General features: G+C 36.0%; 1 protein-coding gene across 19 annotated transcripts in view; it reads right to left on the reverse strand.

Moving 5' to 3' along the window:
- The window catches only part of MIER1 (MIER1 transcriptional regulator), a gene marked incomplete at its 5' end in the record, with an annotated part of 55,452 nt that overhangs the window by 36,109 nt on the left and 3,268 nt on the right, over nucleotides 1-16,075 (reverse strand). For 12 of the 19 annotated variants that reach the window (XR_014252417.1, XM_082420196.1, XM_082420193.1 and 9 more), the window contains 2 exons: nucleotides 1,771-1,916; nucleotides 4,816-4,840. Coding sequence is in view for 18 of the 19 variants with exons in the window: in XM_082420196.1 (XP_082276322.1) it covers nucleotides 1,771-1,916; nucleotides 4,816-4,840 (171 nt within the window). Of the gene's footprint in view, nucleotides 1-1,770; nucleotides 1,917-4,645; nucleotides 4,683-4,815; nucleotides 4,841-13,617; nucleotides 13,839-15,062; nucleotides 15,153-15,654; nucleotides 15,751-16,075 lie in introns of those variants that run through there. The other 7 variants (XM_082420194.1, XM_082420182.1, XM_082420187.1 and 4 more) reach the window with 6 other exon arrangements.

A 16,075-nucleotide genomic window follows, 5' to 3' on the forward strand; every position in this document is an offset into this window, starting at 1 on the left:
CCCTCCTCTCATGGAACTAAAGGAGGATACAGACAAAAAAATTAAACAAACATATAATTACAAATTGTGTTAGGCATAAAGAAGGCACTGAATGGGGTACAGTGGTTAAAAAAAGCTGATTAGGGGCCAGGAAAGGCCATTCTGAGGAGGGAATATTAAGCCCAGACTCAAGAGGATAAGGAGCCCGACTCAGAAAGCACATACCAGAGAGTGGGAATGAGGTGAACACCCCTGAAGTGTGAAAAAACCAGCACATCTAAGGACAAAAGCAACTAGTGTAGCTATACAACTAGTGTAATAAATGGATAAAGGACCATGTCATGTAGGTGGCCTTGCTGGCCAGGGCAACGAGTCTGGATTTTCTTCTGGTGTAACAGGAAGCCACTGAAGAGTTTTTTAAATAGAAGGCTGATATAAACTGATTTATATTTTGAAAAGATCATCATGGTTGCTGTGGTAATATACTGGAGAGAAGAGTGGTAAAAGAGGACATGAAAAACCAGTTAGGAAGCTACTGTAATAGTCTAAGCTAAAAATGATGGTGACCTGGGCTTGAGGGCAGCAGCAGAGATGGAACAAGAGCCAGATAAAAGATATTTCTGGATAGAAATGATAGGTTTATTTAGGAATGGATATTGAGAATGAAGGAAGATGACTCCCTGGTTTCTGACTCAGGCAACAAGGTAAATAGTAGTACCATTTTCTACTGAGATGGAGAAAACAGGGAAGAAACAGGCAGAGGAAGGAGAACATCAATCAATAGTTCTGTTTAGACATTTAAAATGTAAAGATGTCTACTGAGATAGCCAAACAGAAACGTCAAGCAGGTGGTTACATAAACAAAACTGGAGACAGGGTATAGGTTAATGCTAGAAAAATAACTAAGAAATACTGAGCATACACAGACACCATGGGATTAAATGAGATCAACCACCTAACTTAGTGTCTAAACTTGGTGTGCACACTTAGTGAAGATGTAGATTTGAGCTCCCCCTCCGCATTCTGATTCAGTGTGCCTGGGGGAGAGGCATACAAATGCACATTTCTTAGTAAGTCCACGAGTGATTCTGATGCAGCTGACCCTCATACTGTATTCTGAGGAGCACTGATCTACAGACAGAAGAAAACACAACCCAGAACTGAGAACTGGGAATTTCCGAATCTAATCCTTGAGGAAAGGAAGACGAGTCTGCAAAAGACACTGAAGAGGAACAAGGAGATCGGGAAAACGACAGTGGGTGCTCTAAAATTCAAAAAAAAAGAAGGGAATGGTAAATTGTGTTGAATACCTCTGAGAGTTAAGTAGAGAAAGAAGTGACCAAAGGATATAACAATGAAATCATTGGTTATCTTGATAGGAAAGGGGCAGAGACAAGCTAGGGCACTTTATGGAGGAAGCAGGAAATGAGGAAGATGATGACAACTCTTAAGAAATTTTGCTTCTGAAGGGGAGTAAATAAAAGGTGCAGTAATTGGGGGAAGGCAGAGGTATGCAAGAGGAAATTTAGTACCCTTTTTTTGATATTTTTGATATTTTGACTTTGTGATGTTTTACCAAAGTAACTACTGAATTCTAATTCACATAATAAAGTTCTTTTTAAAAAATTTCCAACTTTAAATTATCCCACCTATGACCACACAGAATTTTTCAGTATTGATTATATATAATACCACTTTCCCCAAAATAAAGTAGAGAACTAAAATTTTGTGTTTCCTCTCTCCACAAAAAAGTTATAACCACTTCATTCTCTAGCTCTTATTGTTATTTACCCTTGCAAGATCCTCTATTTCAGAACTGAAGTTTGTTTCTCCTTCCATCATTTCTTCCTCTTCTAATGTGCGTTCATCATCAAAATCATGAACCAGCATGTCAGCTGATGGATCAAATTCATGGTCATCTGATGTTGCTGAACCTCCTGGTAAAGAATATTTTAAACAGTTTGGTAAACCAAATTATGTGTATCTTATTAATATTAATTTAATGTATATGTTATCTGAAGCTGGATATGTCAAGTAAAAGTACGAGGGAAAAGCTATGCACAAAAAGCTATGCACAGGTAGTATTATTTGTTGTTTTCTAAAATTCTTGCCCTTACTTATCACCCCCCCACAAAATATCTTCTTTCAGGATTATTTTTTACCCTGTTTCACTTCTATATATTTACAGAGACAACTGCAAAACGGGGGGGGAGGTGGGGGGAATGTTTGAAGAGTACTGTAATCTTCCAACAAAACGTGAGTTGTAAATAATAAATGGTCATATCAAGTAAGAATAATCTTTTGTGTGAGAAAAATCAATTTGTAATCAATTGATTGATATTTAATAGAACCAATGAGTATGAATATATAGTCATGTGAAATACACAATCATCTGAATATAGTCTAATGAAAATATAGCTGAACTCAAATATTATTTTATCACATACCCGCGAAAATATCTTCTAATATAAAGGTAGTTGTCCTTAACTTACTTAGTTGAAATAACTCAAAGAGTATAAAAAGCAAAGTTTATTAAAATTACATAGAAAACTCTTATGAAAGGCATTAAAAATAATCCAGTAGGGAACTGTTGTATAAGCTAATCTATTTTTAGCCTCGTGGCTGGGGAATACTGCTGTACTCAATAGGGTCAAAACTTGTAATAGGAGATAGCAAATGCTGGGCATATATAGTCTATAAACTATCCCCATATTTGGCTATTGCCAAACCTGGACTTAAGTTTACAAAAGCATTGTTACCTAATAAACAAATGAGTTACTTAACATTAAAAAAACCAAAAACAATTAGCAATTTATTTTTATCAATTTAAAGTGTTAAAGGTTATATTAATAGATGTACCTACCCTTCTATTTCACTCCACTAAGAAAACCAATAAGTAAAACAAAGAGATAGAGAGGCTGATTTCTTGAAAAATCAGACAATTAGGAATAAGGGGCGCCAAGACTCCAGGGTTCTTGTTACCTCACAATATTTTCTTATGTGCCAAATACTATGCTTAAGCACTTCACATACATTATCTCATTTAATCTTCAAACAATCCTATGAACAAAAAACAAAAACTTGAGGCTCAGAGAGTTTAAGTAGCATGTTTAAACTCACAGAGCCAGTAGGTGCCAAGAACGGAATTTTAATCCTGGTTCTGCCAATTCCAATGCCTTTGCTTTTACTGTGCTCCAAGGCTCCTGTAAGCCCGAGTTTCAGAAGCAGTAGATATTCTGCCTCAAAGAATACCTGAAAAGAGCCTATATTCACAAAGATGAGTAAACTGCAAGCTAGGTCAGATGGCAAAGCACTGAGAAGTCAGTGTGCTCTTTGAGGAACATAACAAAATATTGATATTAAATTAAAATAACTAAATATATAATTGCTAAATCAGGTACTGTCTAACTTGTTATAATACAAATGAGTTATCAGAGTTTTAGAATGATTTATAAAATAAAAACATTTAGAAAAGTATATATTACCTTAATTTCTTCTGGAAATTAAGAAGAATGTGGCATAATTTTAGTAGGGGATCTTAGTACTAGGTGAGGGACTAGACACAAGGGTTCTATAAGAGCAGTTTGAGAATCACTAATTTATTTGTTATTTCTTTGTCCCAATCATTATTCCTTCTTTCTGAGTTTTCAATGGAAATGTCCCAAAACTTTTCGGTTCACACAGCAATCTTCTAGGACACTTAGTCAATAATTATGTATTCCTACAGATGTTGCTCTATTTTTCTTCTCCCTTGTTTTAGTTGACTTCTTTTTACCTTGTTCTTTGAGACCAACTAACCATCCTATTCCTTTCTGTTAATTACTAAGGCCCAAGATTAGGCAATCTCCTAGGGAAAAGAATCCCAAAAGTAAGTTATTAGGGTTAGGGAGTCTGGTGCTTTGTGTAAGTATTTTGCTTCAGAGTTAAGGCTAATATCACTGCTTCGTCATAGGATTCCATCCTACTGCAAAATCGCTAAAAAGTACCTTACATCATCTTTGCAAAGACTCAAAAGATAAATTCAGTTTATAATACATCACGTGCACTCATTTAACCATTTTATTACCTTCCCTTCCCTAAATCCCCACCTCTAATGGCTACTATATGTAACTGGTTTACATTAGTGGAGTCTATAGACAGACCATTTAGCCTGGGTCACATGACTACTATTATTAGCATCAATTCCAAAGTACAGATGTTACGAAGGACACAGCCTTTCACCAGTGGACCAAAAATTTTTTTACATTAAGTTTTTATTCCTAATTTTTTCCTAATTGCCTACAATTAGTATTACTTAAAACAATAAACATTTCCTTGGACAGAAGCCTGATACTACAAATAATAAAATCTAAAAATAACTTTCTTAATTCACAACAACACTCATTTGTTGAATCTTTTATTTTACCTTTCCCTCTCTCATTAAATGCACTAACAATATTTTTCTCAAATACTTTGAGTTTCCCATACAAGCAAATATTTCTAAGCAGTTAATGTTTCCTTTTTAAAAATACACTTCAAATATACTTCAAATCAAACAGTAAATAAAAACTACACAAAATACATGTGGCAATTCATTAAAAAGAAAGAGAGAGAGAAAGAGAGAGAGAAAGAGAGAGAGAGAAGAAACCCACAAATAGTCACAAGGTTGAACTCACAGCAGCCTCACCTGTACCTTCACGGGCAGTCAAATATTTCATCCATTTCTTTTTCCCCAGAGAAAAGAAGCATTCAGAAGAAAAGCAAGTCAGATGATAGTCTAACTCCTCTAACCTTTATGTAACTAATAGGCCAAATGTTAGTCGAACAGAGATTATAAAAAATATAGAAAATACTTACCTGGACTTGAAGACTCAACAGATGGCTGAGTGGGGGAGAAAAGAACAAAAATTAGCATCTTTGTGTAGTAAATCTTTATAAACATTACAGGAGTTATTCAATGACTGATATAAACACCAAAAACTATAGTTACGTTTTAATGTCCGAATTGTCTAAGACAAACTAAAACTTCCCATATAATCCCTTCTCTGACATTATGTTAACTTAAGCATAGAGAAAAATCTAAAACGTTCCTAAATCTAGAAACAAAGACAATAACGTGGAATTAGATTCAGATTTTAAAGGCAAACATGTATCTCATAATATATGTGGTTCAAGAGATATGATTCTAGATCCTGGAATTCTCTAAAATATTATTTCCTTATCAATACAGGGAAAACCCAAGGTTTGTTATCAAGCTGGTCTCTGGCTTAAAATGAGTGTGAGAAGGGAGGCAGAAACAATTTAAAACGTTGTTTAAAATAAAAATTTCGTTGTAAGAAAGCAGAAGGAAAAATTTAAGTGTTACTTCAGCACCAGACAGTACATTAGGTTAACTTTACTAACACAAAACATACTTTTAAATTACCACAGAATTAACAACCTTTCAAGCTCAAATCTGGGAAGGTTAAGTTATCTAATGGAAGATCACAAAGATTCCCAATTATAATGTTCCTTCTACTGTACCATTCTACCTCTCATAAATTTAACCACAAGCATCTGGAAAATTTAAAGATAAAATTGTTAGCAACTTATTTTAGTGTTATCACCACTTGACAGTCTGTGGCTGTGTTTTATCTTAATTCAGTTAATTCACAATTATAAACAAGTCATCTGCAAACATCAACTCCTATAAGACAAATTCAATAACAGAAATTCAAAAAATGCCTCAAATGACATAAACTTTATAACTGAAACCTTGCCTATTCATTTCAAGCTATCTATTTCATGCTCATTATAAGTCAGAGATGCTGGAAGTCCAAAAGCACTAGCAAAAAGATAGAGATATTCTAGTGTTTTCCTTCTTTGTACTAAGAAATGGGGCAGAGAGGCAAGAACAAAACTGAAATGAGCAAAGTGCCCGATTTTTCAAAAGCTAGGCATCTAAGACAAATTCTTATAAGGTGTTAAAAGTCCATTTTGAAAACTGTCCACATTATGCTACTGCAGTAAGTATGCCACTCTAGAGTCCACGTGGTGACTTAGATTGCTTTGAGGCATACTTTTTCAAGGGTCCTATTTTTTCCTTTTAATTCTTATAAAAGAATGGTTCTTGCCTATAGCATTGTCTCATTCTAACAAAAGACCAACAGTATTCAGTATTATATATTTTCAAGCGTCCCACCACCATCTTTACTTAAAAGTTACTCTGCCACAACAGAGTGAAAACAGTGCTACTGTTAAATTTGGTTCCTCCAATGGGAAGCTGTAGAGCAGGGTAACAAAGAATGTAACCATAAAAAGGGTTTTTAGCTTGCTTAACACCTTTTGAACAGCTATATACTTCTAGCTCAAAATAGATTTAACCACCACACAAATTATTACACAGCAAATCAGTATTTTAAAATATTAATCCACTTCTACTTCACACTTTATTTCCCAAGTTTAAGCACAACCTCTGTTCAAGGCTACAGCAAAGTTAATGACTATCTTCATCTGGTCCCAGGTTCACTATCCACAGAGTAGCCTTACAATGCTGTTTTTCCTTTTTAGTAAACTTCTGAAATTGGTTTGCATGGCATAAACAAAAAAAACCCAGGACTTCTTTCAAATTAGCTAAAAAGAAATAGCTCTTTGAGCATTTGGCTCTTTTTGAACACTTCAATAATTATTCTGTTTAACAATCTTCTGATAAAAAAGGCTGATTAAAAATAAGTTATTCTACTGAAGAATAAAAGGTACATTTTCACTGATGTTATTAGATATTGGCAATAACACAGATACTGAATTGCGACTAGCGTCTGTATTTGTATTTGCGTTTGTAAGACACCTCAGACTGCGCTAAATGCCAATAAACACCACACTGATTGTTGTTTTATTGGTAAATAGTTACTTTAATGTTCTGAAAAAGGCCCGAAATATCTTCCATTTATTAAAATACCAAATGTTTAGAGGACTGATAGCATTTGTAAGTATAGCTGGCATAAGGCGGAACACCCAGTGCTCAAAGATAGCGCTAATCATATTATGTAAGACATACTAGAATGTTTTAAAACCATGATTTGATGGATGGTATATCTAGATTAGAACTAGGGGCGGGGAAGTAGGAATGGTTTGCCTATAGATACATATTTTAGTATTCTATGTTCAAAATAAAATTCTACTGTATCGGTTTGATGAAGACAGGAGTGAGACCGGTTTCCTGAAAGTTAATTATATCCAATTAAATCAAAGACGGGCTTCTTGAAAACAGGCATTTGAAAATAGTGTATACTGTAAACGTTACTTCTGTCCAACCAACAAACTAAATGATTATCTTTCAAATGAAATATGAGTTTAGTATCATAATACAGGAAACTTTAGTATGAAATGAGGGCATTTTTTATTTAGGTATTTAAAAGAACAGCAGAACCAGCTTATGTTCATAGAGCACTACACATTTTCAAATGCATAAAGTTACCTGATCATAAACCTGGCAATAAAACCTGCCCCACCTACCTCATTTTATAGATTAGCAAACCCAGGGAGATAAACTGACTTGATCAAGGTTCCACGGTGGGTGGTGAAGGTAAAGCCTAGGATCTGATTCCTTATATACTTCGCAAGGAAACAACTATGTTAAAAAAAAAAAAAAATTATCTTTACCTCTCTCCTCCTTCCTCCTTCCTTTCTCTTTCTTTTTAAAATGGTTTTCATCTATCCAAAGCATGTTTAAAAATGTGACTGCAAGTTGTCATCTGTCATGTCAGACTCTTTTTTATGTCACATTAGGAACTGGTATCTCTAACAATACCCTCTAGAAAAACCTGCAACATCTACCGTTAATGACTACAGTAAATTAGAAAGGAAGAAGGAGGGGAAAAATAAAACTAAAGCTAAACAGGTACTCATTTGTAGCAATACCTATTTTTAGCAAAAGCTCAAATTATAAAATGTAAGCAGTAAAGAAAATTTTTACATTGGGGATTAAAATGTACTTAAAATGCACTCATACATTACTGGCAGAAGTATGAGTTAGTTTAAGCATTCTGGAGATCATCTTGCCAACATGAACTTACCCTACTGATATGCCTAAAACAGCACACCAAGATACATGTATATCGTTTATCACCACAAAGTTGTCTATAGCAAAGAGTTGGGAAAAAATTTAAGTCCATCCTTTAACTAGTTAGAAATGAAAGTTTTTCCAAGCAATGGAACATTATTAATCCATTAAAAAGAATGAGACAGTTCTGTTCCTGTTGATTGAGAAAAAAATGCTGAAAAATATATATATGTATATGTAAGTACATGCATCTGGATAAATAGACAGCTATGTTAGGAGTAAAAAGCAAAGTATAGAGGAGAGAGTAAATTGGGCTGGAATATACATAAAAAAGTTTTCCCCCAAAAAGATACACAAGAATCTGTTAACAACAGTTACCTCTAGAGTATGGGTTGCAGAAAGAAGGCTTTTTTCATTTTATACCTTTCTGTACTGTTGGAATTTTTTAACCACTTGCAAGCATTACTCTTTTTTTTTTTTTTAAAAGAAAGTCAGTAGAGATTATCTCATGCAATTATGAGCTATTTTCACTTTCTTCCTTTACTTTTAGATTTTCAAGAAAACCTAGTATTTGCCTTTTTTTTCTTTTTTAACAAGTTTATATAATTTTGAAAAATAACCTAGTTTTCTTTTAGGTACATACGTAATTGTTTTATCTGAGATGGAAAACACTAGAGAGACAGACAGAATATGAATAGGCTAAATCAAGTTAAACAATGAACTCTGTTAACTTTTATAGCAACTTTTATACCGTCACCCATATATGATTCAGCTGATCAAGCTAATAATTGTAACAAACATTCAATGCCTCAGACTTGTTCAAATGTTTTTCTTCTGTATTTTTCTAGACCATGGTAAGAAATATCCCATATACCAGAAAACTGCAAATTGAGAGATAAAAGATCAACTAACTAGAATATCACCCTTACTAAAACATAAATAAATAAATAAGGTAGTAAAAACATGAAGTAGTCATTAGACTCTTCTATCCCAGACAATCAAGAGCATATTTTTCAATACGTGTAACTGTCCTAATTGTTCCCCTCAAACCAATTCCACCACCATTTAAATATTATTACCACCTACTTAGTAATGCAGACACTGAATCACAGATTCTCACCGGGATGAAGACAGAAAGGAGTTTAGGGCCTACTCCAGGGTGGAGAAGGCAGGGAGACTGTGCCAGGGCCCACCATCTCTCTTCCTCCATACACAATTAAATCACTTAACTTTGCTGTTGGTTAACAAAGCCTTGGAGTTAAAACTAGCAAATTTACCACAGTAGTAATAAATCAGAGGATGAACTGCTATTACTAAGCACTAGGAATTCAGAGGCCTACTAGATTCCAGTCTTAATTGTGCCACAAACAGCACAATCTAGGACAAACTGCATAAGCTCTCTGCTCAGTTTCATCTTCCCTTAGATGAAAAGATTTAGATTTCTTCAAGTTTAGTTCAATTTCCTTTGAGATCTAAGTTCTTTACTTTTATTATGAATTGCTCAAAAGACATAAACACTACTGAGGAATACTTAGCTCCATGGATGGGATATGTTTAAGATTCTTCTAAATTTTTTTTTTAAATCTAGGGCTACTGGGAAAAAAAGATGATCTCAATTTGCAAAAAGCTTTTGGGGGTTGCTACTTTATGAATTTCATATCTACATAAACCTAATTATAAAAGTCATTCTAAGCCATGGCATAGGTCGAACAGAATGGGTCCCAGCAACAACTGGTATGTGAACTTAATCACTGCAATGAATTTGCAAATCTTCTGAAATATACAGGGACTCCATCTGAACTTTATGCAATAAATTTCTATATAGCTGATTACCTTTCATGAAGAAACACTGAAGTTTCAATGGCAGTGTTGTATTTCTGAATTATTTGGGAAAATGATTAGTCTCAAGAATTCTCTAAAAGAAATTCACTTCTATATTTCCCAACTAATCTTTCCTACCTTATCAAGCACTTTGACTATTACTCCTTTTGAATTAAGCTTTTTAAGACTTTCATGCATTGGTGTTAAACACTTTGGATAATTCCTTAATAGCTCTGTAAGTATAAACACCAAAAAAAGGTTTTTTTTCATTAGCAGTTTTAAGGCCTAAATTCATTGCAGTAAAACAAGTTTTGTTTAGAGTAGAAATTAACACTATCAAGAATAGCAGTAAGATGATCCTATTTCCTTAAGAAACAAAATCCAAATACCCTTGAAAAATGCTACACAGGGAGTCTGTTTTTAAGAGAAATGGATAGATTTGATAGTGAATAAACAAGATTATGTATTTTTTTGGGAAATACTAAAATACTTAAAACTAATACAGAATAGCAAATCCATTAAATTTTCTTCTCTTTATGAGACAACAATATGGCCTAGGTGAAAAGACAGGTCTTGCACTATGCTGTGGCTTTCTTTCCCTTGAAAAGGAAGTCCCTTATGTGTTTACAAACTCTGAAATAAAAGACAAATTGTTCATTCCCAAAGGTCTGTACACCACATTCCTTATAAAACCCAAAGGATCGCCTATTTCTTCCTCTTATTCTTTCTCTCTCATTGCCTTTGTAAAACTGCCACTGCCCTGTAATTTCCTTCCTTTAAGTGTGACTAGGAGAGCCTCCTTTTGGAAGGTTGATTAATAATTTTAAGGGATAATAAACAATGAGAAATATTACCAAGAAGTATTAAGAAAGGGAGCATATGCTATTACTTCTGTATACATTAAGTATGTTTTTAATGTTACTACAATTTTAATAAGCATTAAACACATACTTCCTATTATGGACTAAGATGATCAGATCAAGTATGAAAAATTAGTGTTTTGTATTCACATCTAAAGCAAACTGTATTTAAGAATTAAATATTTTTCTGGAAAAACAAGGTCAGGGTCATTCTATGTAGGAAACAACAACGAAAAAGCACAGAAGCATAATACCTACATTTTTCTCTGGAGACTTATTTCTTCAATAACCTGTTTTCCCCTCAGATTTATCAAATAAACGCATACTGTCACTTTGCACTTACTGTTATTTTATCAGTTAGTGTCAATCCTCAGGTCTATTTAACCAAAAGTGCAAGAGCACAGCATTTGAATTATTTTACCACATGCTTTGTATTGGCAGCATAAAGAATGAATCTCAAAAAAAAAAAAAAAAGAATGAATCTCCTGAGAGTTCACATAAAAGTAAAAGCACTCTATAATATAAACCAAGCATTTCTTCTTATCTAATTTTTAAAATGACCAGTCTCTAAAATCATTCTAAAAATTTTTTTTTGTTCTAGATTTTCTGTAGGGGATGAAGGTTCCTCCACTCTTCCTCCAAATTCACTATAAATAAAACCATCTACAAGTAATGGAAGACTATAAAAGATGAATTTTTAAGATACCAGGTCACTAAAAAAGTGCACTGAAAACAAAATTCAGGTATTTTTCTCCCTGAAACTGAACTATCCATGTGTTCCTACAGAATATGAGAGTTCCATTCTCCAAATGATGTAATTTTTAAGGAAACTAAAACATACACTTGAAACTATTAGGAAGTGATTAGTGGCTCAAAATATTGCTTTTCTTCTCTTACATGAATGCAACCATCTTTAATTTTTAAAACAAATAAAATGTTAAAAATGCTTTTGTTTACATAGTAAGTTTTCAGTGTGGTAGGCAGTTAAAATGTCTGAGTAAGATTTTTTTAAATTTAAATTTCACCGTATTTTCATACACTAAGATATTTTCCTTCAACAATATCTTGCTTTAAAATATGACTACAGAACTTAAAGCTCAAACCATTGTGAGCAGCACCACGAGGCAAGAAACCACATCACCTATTACAACACACCGCTGCTTATCTAATGGGCATGGGATCCCACGAAGACTATTTGACAAAATATATGTAAATCCAGCTGCACAGAACCCCTTCCCCTCTTACATATGAAGGAAAGAAACACTTAAGAACCTCATCAAGGCTAAAAACCTTTCAGCCCAGTGAAATGAATCCAGTCACATTTAAGTGAAATACAAAGAACTATGTTTTCTCCAACTCATAATTTCTTGAAATACAATTCTTTAACCACAAAGAGCAAAAGAAATTGAAATAAATCCTAAGATCTAAATTTAGTTTTAAATCAGAATATTGAATTTTTAAAAATAATATTGGCAGCAATCGATCCTGCTACAGTAAAATCTCTTCCTCTTTTAATAGCAAATACTCCAAGACAAAAATATAAAGTCAGTTTCCATAAAGGGGAAGGAGCACCCGAAGAGCCACTCCAGACAACTGTTTAAGCTTTAGGTCCCTCCACTCAACAGGTACATGAAAAGGCGTCCAAATTAATATTCTTTTCCATCACCTATGTTTCTGTATTCCAAGGTTTAAAAAGGAGAAATTATGGTATTGATAAAAGTGTACTCACCATTGACTTCATTTAGCAAATAATGAAGACAAAAATTGGGGTTGGATGATACATAAAATTACCTACTTCCTGAATCTGTTTTTACGTGCCTCTGAGACTATAAAAATGGTAATTCTCACATGAAAAAAACGGCTTTATCAACATTTAGAGTGGCTCTACTCCAAGAAGACAAAAAAGTCCAAATATATCACCTCTTGAACTCCAGCGAGTGAAGGATAGCGAAATTCTTCAGAGGATAAGGGTAAAAAACGTGTTAAAAAAAAAACCAAATGTTTAAAGGTTTAAATCAGAGGGAAAAATTTAAATCTCCAGTAGTATATCCTAAATTCAAATTAATCAACAGAGGTTGTTTGCCCACCGATCTGAGGCCCCAAAATGTAAAACAATCGCCACCGAAGAAAGGGGGCTTTGGCAACTCGTTTACTAGAAAAAGAGCAAACGGGGGAAAAAAAAAAATCTTCCCTAAGGGGGAAAAAACTGGTAGAGAAAGAAGACAAGAATAGACAGCCTAGATTTGCAAGGGGGGTAAATGCCTGGAAAGTGATGAGGGGTAAGAAAGGGAGAAAGCAACTCTTCTGAAACGTAAAGAGAGAAAAAGAGGTTCTCCGGTGGGGGGGGGGAAGGGGGAATGTTTGAAGAAATGGGGAGACTCCCCCAACCTAGAGGAAAGGATTGCGAAAGACCAGGTTTATTTCTCCACGCTCATCTGGTCACCATCAAGAAAATTACAGAGTTAATCAAAGGCCGTTTTCCCCAACACAGGCAGAATGTCAGTAGCAAACCGACGGGGGTGACGCGGAAGGGCGCAACAGCATCTCGACTGGGGAAGGAAGAAACTTCGCAAGAAGAGGAAACAGCAGCTCCCCTCCTGGCCCCTAGCACCGGCCGGCGAAGTTGCGCCACAGGCGCCCCAGCCCCGCGGGCGCCCCCTCCCCCCTCGCCCCTCTCCGTACGCACGGCTACGCAGCCCTCGACCCTTCAGAGTGCCCCCGAAGTCCAACTACGCCTCCGCTTCCTCCTACCCCCGGACCCATCCCAACTAAGTTCCACGGAAAACTCCCGCCCAGAGCGCGGCCTGTTCCGGACAACAGGTGGGCAGTGGCGCCAGCAGGACTGGGCCTCCCCTAGCCAGGCCCACTCCACTCCTCCCCGGCCCGGACCTGGGGGCGCCCGGCTCCGGGACGGGGAGGGGGCGCTCACTCCCTTACCTCCGCCATATTTGCCGTACTGACGGGTCACATCTCCGCGGCGGCCGCAGCTGGGTCACGGCCAGAACCCGGATGTAAGACTCGGCAACGGGACTCCAGCCGTCTCCGCCACCGTCTCTGCCGCTCCCGCCGCCGCTGCCTCGGCGGGAACGCGCAGGAGCCGCCCGAGCGCGCCCACCACACCCCACTCCGCCCCCTCGCGGCGCCCGGGCTGAGCTGGACTGGAGGGAAAAGGCTGGAGCGCGCGCGCGGCCCCGAGGCAGCCCTCCCCCGGAGGAGCGCGGAGGAGGCGGAGCCAAGGTGGGTGTGGGGGAAGGCGGGCATCTTAGTGCCGGGCGCCTGCCCTAGCGGATCCGCGACTCCAGCCCGGGAGAGGGCTGTAGGGACCAAAGAGGTCGAGGAAACTAGCCAAACTAGCCGCGTCCTGCATTCATATCGAAGGGGAAAAGATACGATACATTTCACATGTAGGCCTTTTTTGAAGTGCATTTGTTAGAAAACGGATGTTGCTGTGATGCAACAGCTGCAACTAGTGCGCTTTGAAAGCGGTTATCCCTTGACAGATATTTCTCTTGGTTCTTTCCCTACAGGAATTGTAAAATCCCATGTGCCAAAATCTTAGAGGTCACAGCAGAGATTAAGAAAAGGGATTGTGCTAGGTAGACTGCCATCCTCATATATCATTTACTTTTCCTCACACACCTTCTGTAATGCCAGTAGCAACATAACTGTGCAACGGCTGAATTCTGCACAACTAGACAAAAATTTTAAATGTGAAATATTGAAAAGCTGCTCTTTAATAGATATAAATAATCTCCGACTCGACTGCATAGATGGAGAACTTGCTTATGTGCAACGCCTGAAATGCCTGCAATTTAAAAGTTTATTTTAATGTATTGGCCTAGAACTGCCAAGTGGCTTTGGTGACAATTCTGATGACTGCCAGAGCCAATGATTGCAAAATAACACACATGTTTCACCTCCATTACTAAGGCAGATACTGGGTAATGCAAACGTGATATTAAAACGTGCACTAACACATTTTACCAAACCAGAAGTTAGAAAGTCTTATTTCATAAAGACCCGTTTTCCCCCAAATGTTCAAGGGTTCTTCTTACTGCAATTTCAAAAATGACTACCAAAATCAACAAGTTATATATGAAACTCATTCATTCCCTCCAAATAATGTGATGCCAGCACTACAATATATTGCATAAATGTGCACGTATACAATTTTTCTTTAAACTGATACTTAACTTACAAGGAATATGGGGAAGGCTGTTTTAAGTTATTTGTATTCCCTTAAAATTCTAGACTCTATTAAGTAGCTTCTTATTTCCAAAGATTCAACATTAACTTGAAATTCTTATGTCCAATAATAATTTGTGCATGAATATTTTGTGCATTTATAGGTATATGAAGTAGCTGCTAAGTAAGGACATTACCTGGTAATATGACAGGAAAAGAGTCCACAGACAGTCTGTAAACCAATTAAACATAAACATCTGATGCACATTTTCTACTGAAAGAAAAGCAAGGGAAAGAAGAGAAAGGAAAACTTTAAGGTTCCCAAATCTACAAACAATTTTTACCATTAACTGTACTGTACAGTATTTTCATTTTATTTTTTTAGAATACTTATATAAAAGTGTTTTTCAGGATTCCTTGAGGGAATAAATATTTTAGCATAGGTACACAGTTTCTAAGAGTTACCCTGTTGAATTACCTTAGTCCTTTGGACTCTAAATAGAAATGACTTTTGTATAAGCCAGTTCATATTCAAACACTTTTCACTTTGAGATGCTTGATGGAAACAGCTGTGAAGGCAAAGAACAATGTATGTGCCTAGACCTGAGGTGGGTAAAGATAAGAAAAATAAGGGGCCTAGAGGTAGAAACTCAGGCTTTATAAAACCACCGGCTGAAGGAGAATTATCCATTTAAATACTAAAGCTAATATATGAAATTTAGCTGGTTATCCAAAGGAAAATTTAAAAGTATTGTCAAAATGCAAGGTACAGGAATAACTTGCTTAAGCCTGTTTAATCTTTGATTCTTCAGTTAATTCATCAACAAGAATCCCAATTGTGATAAAGAGCTGGGGATCACGGTCCCTTAAGCTACTGAATAAATTCTGAAATTGTCAGGAATATCGAGGCCTGGGACGTATTTGAATAGATATCCATCTTACTGATAAATGACTTTTAGGTTTATTGATATTGTTATCAATTTTACTATTTTTATGTGGCATTATTGTTTAGGGGAAAGATTCCCTCTACATTTTTCTCCTTCCTTTTTTTGTAAATGTGGGTTACATGATTTTTTTTTTAGGTTTAGATATTCTAAAGGTAAAAAGAAACAGCTCCAATATTGTAAGTCATTGGTAACATTATTATTGAATTCAGTATAGTTTTACTCCCCATTTTATTCTAGTGCTATACTTTAAAAATTTTAAGGAG

This window comes from Balaenoptera physalus (assembly GCF_965194825.1).
Source record: "Balaenoptera physalus genome assembly, chromosome: 1".
NCBI classification, from domain to species: Eukaryota; Metazoa; Chordata; class Mammalia; order Artiodactyla; family Balaenopteridae; genus Balaenoptera; species Balaenoptera physalus.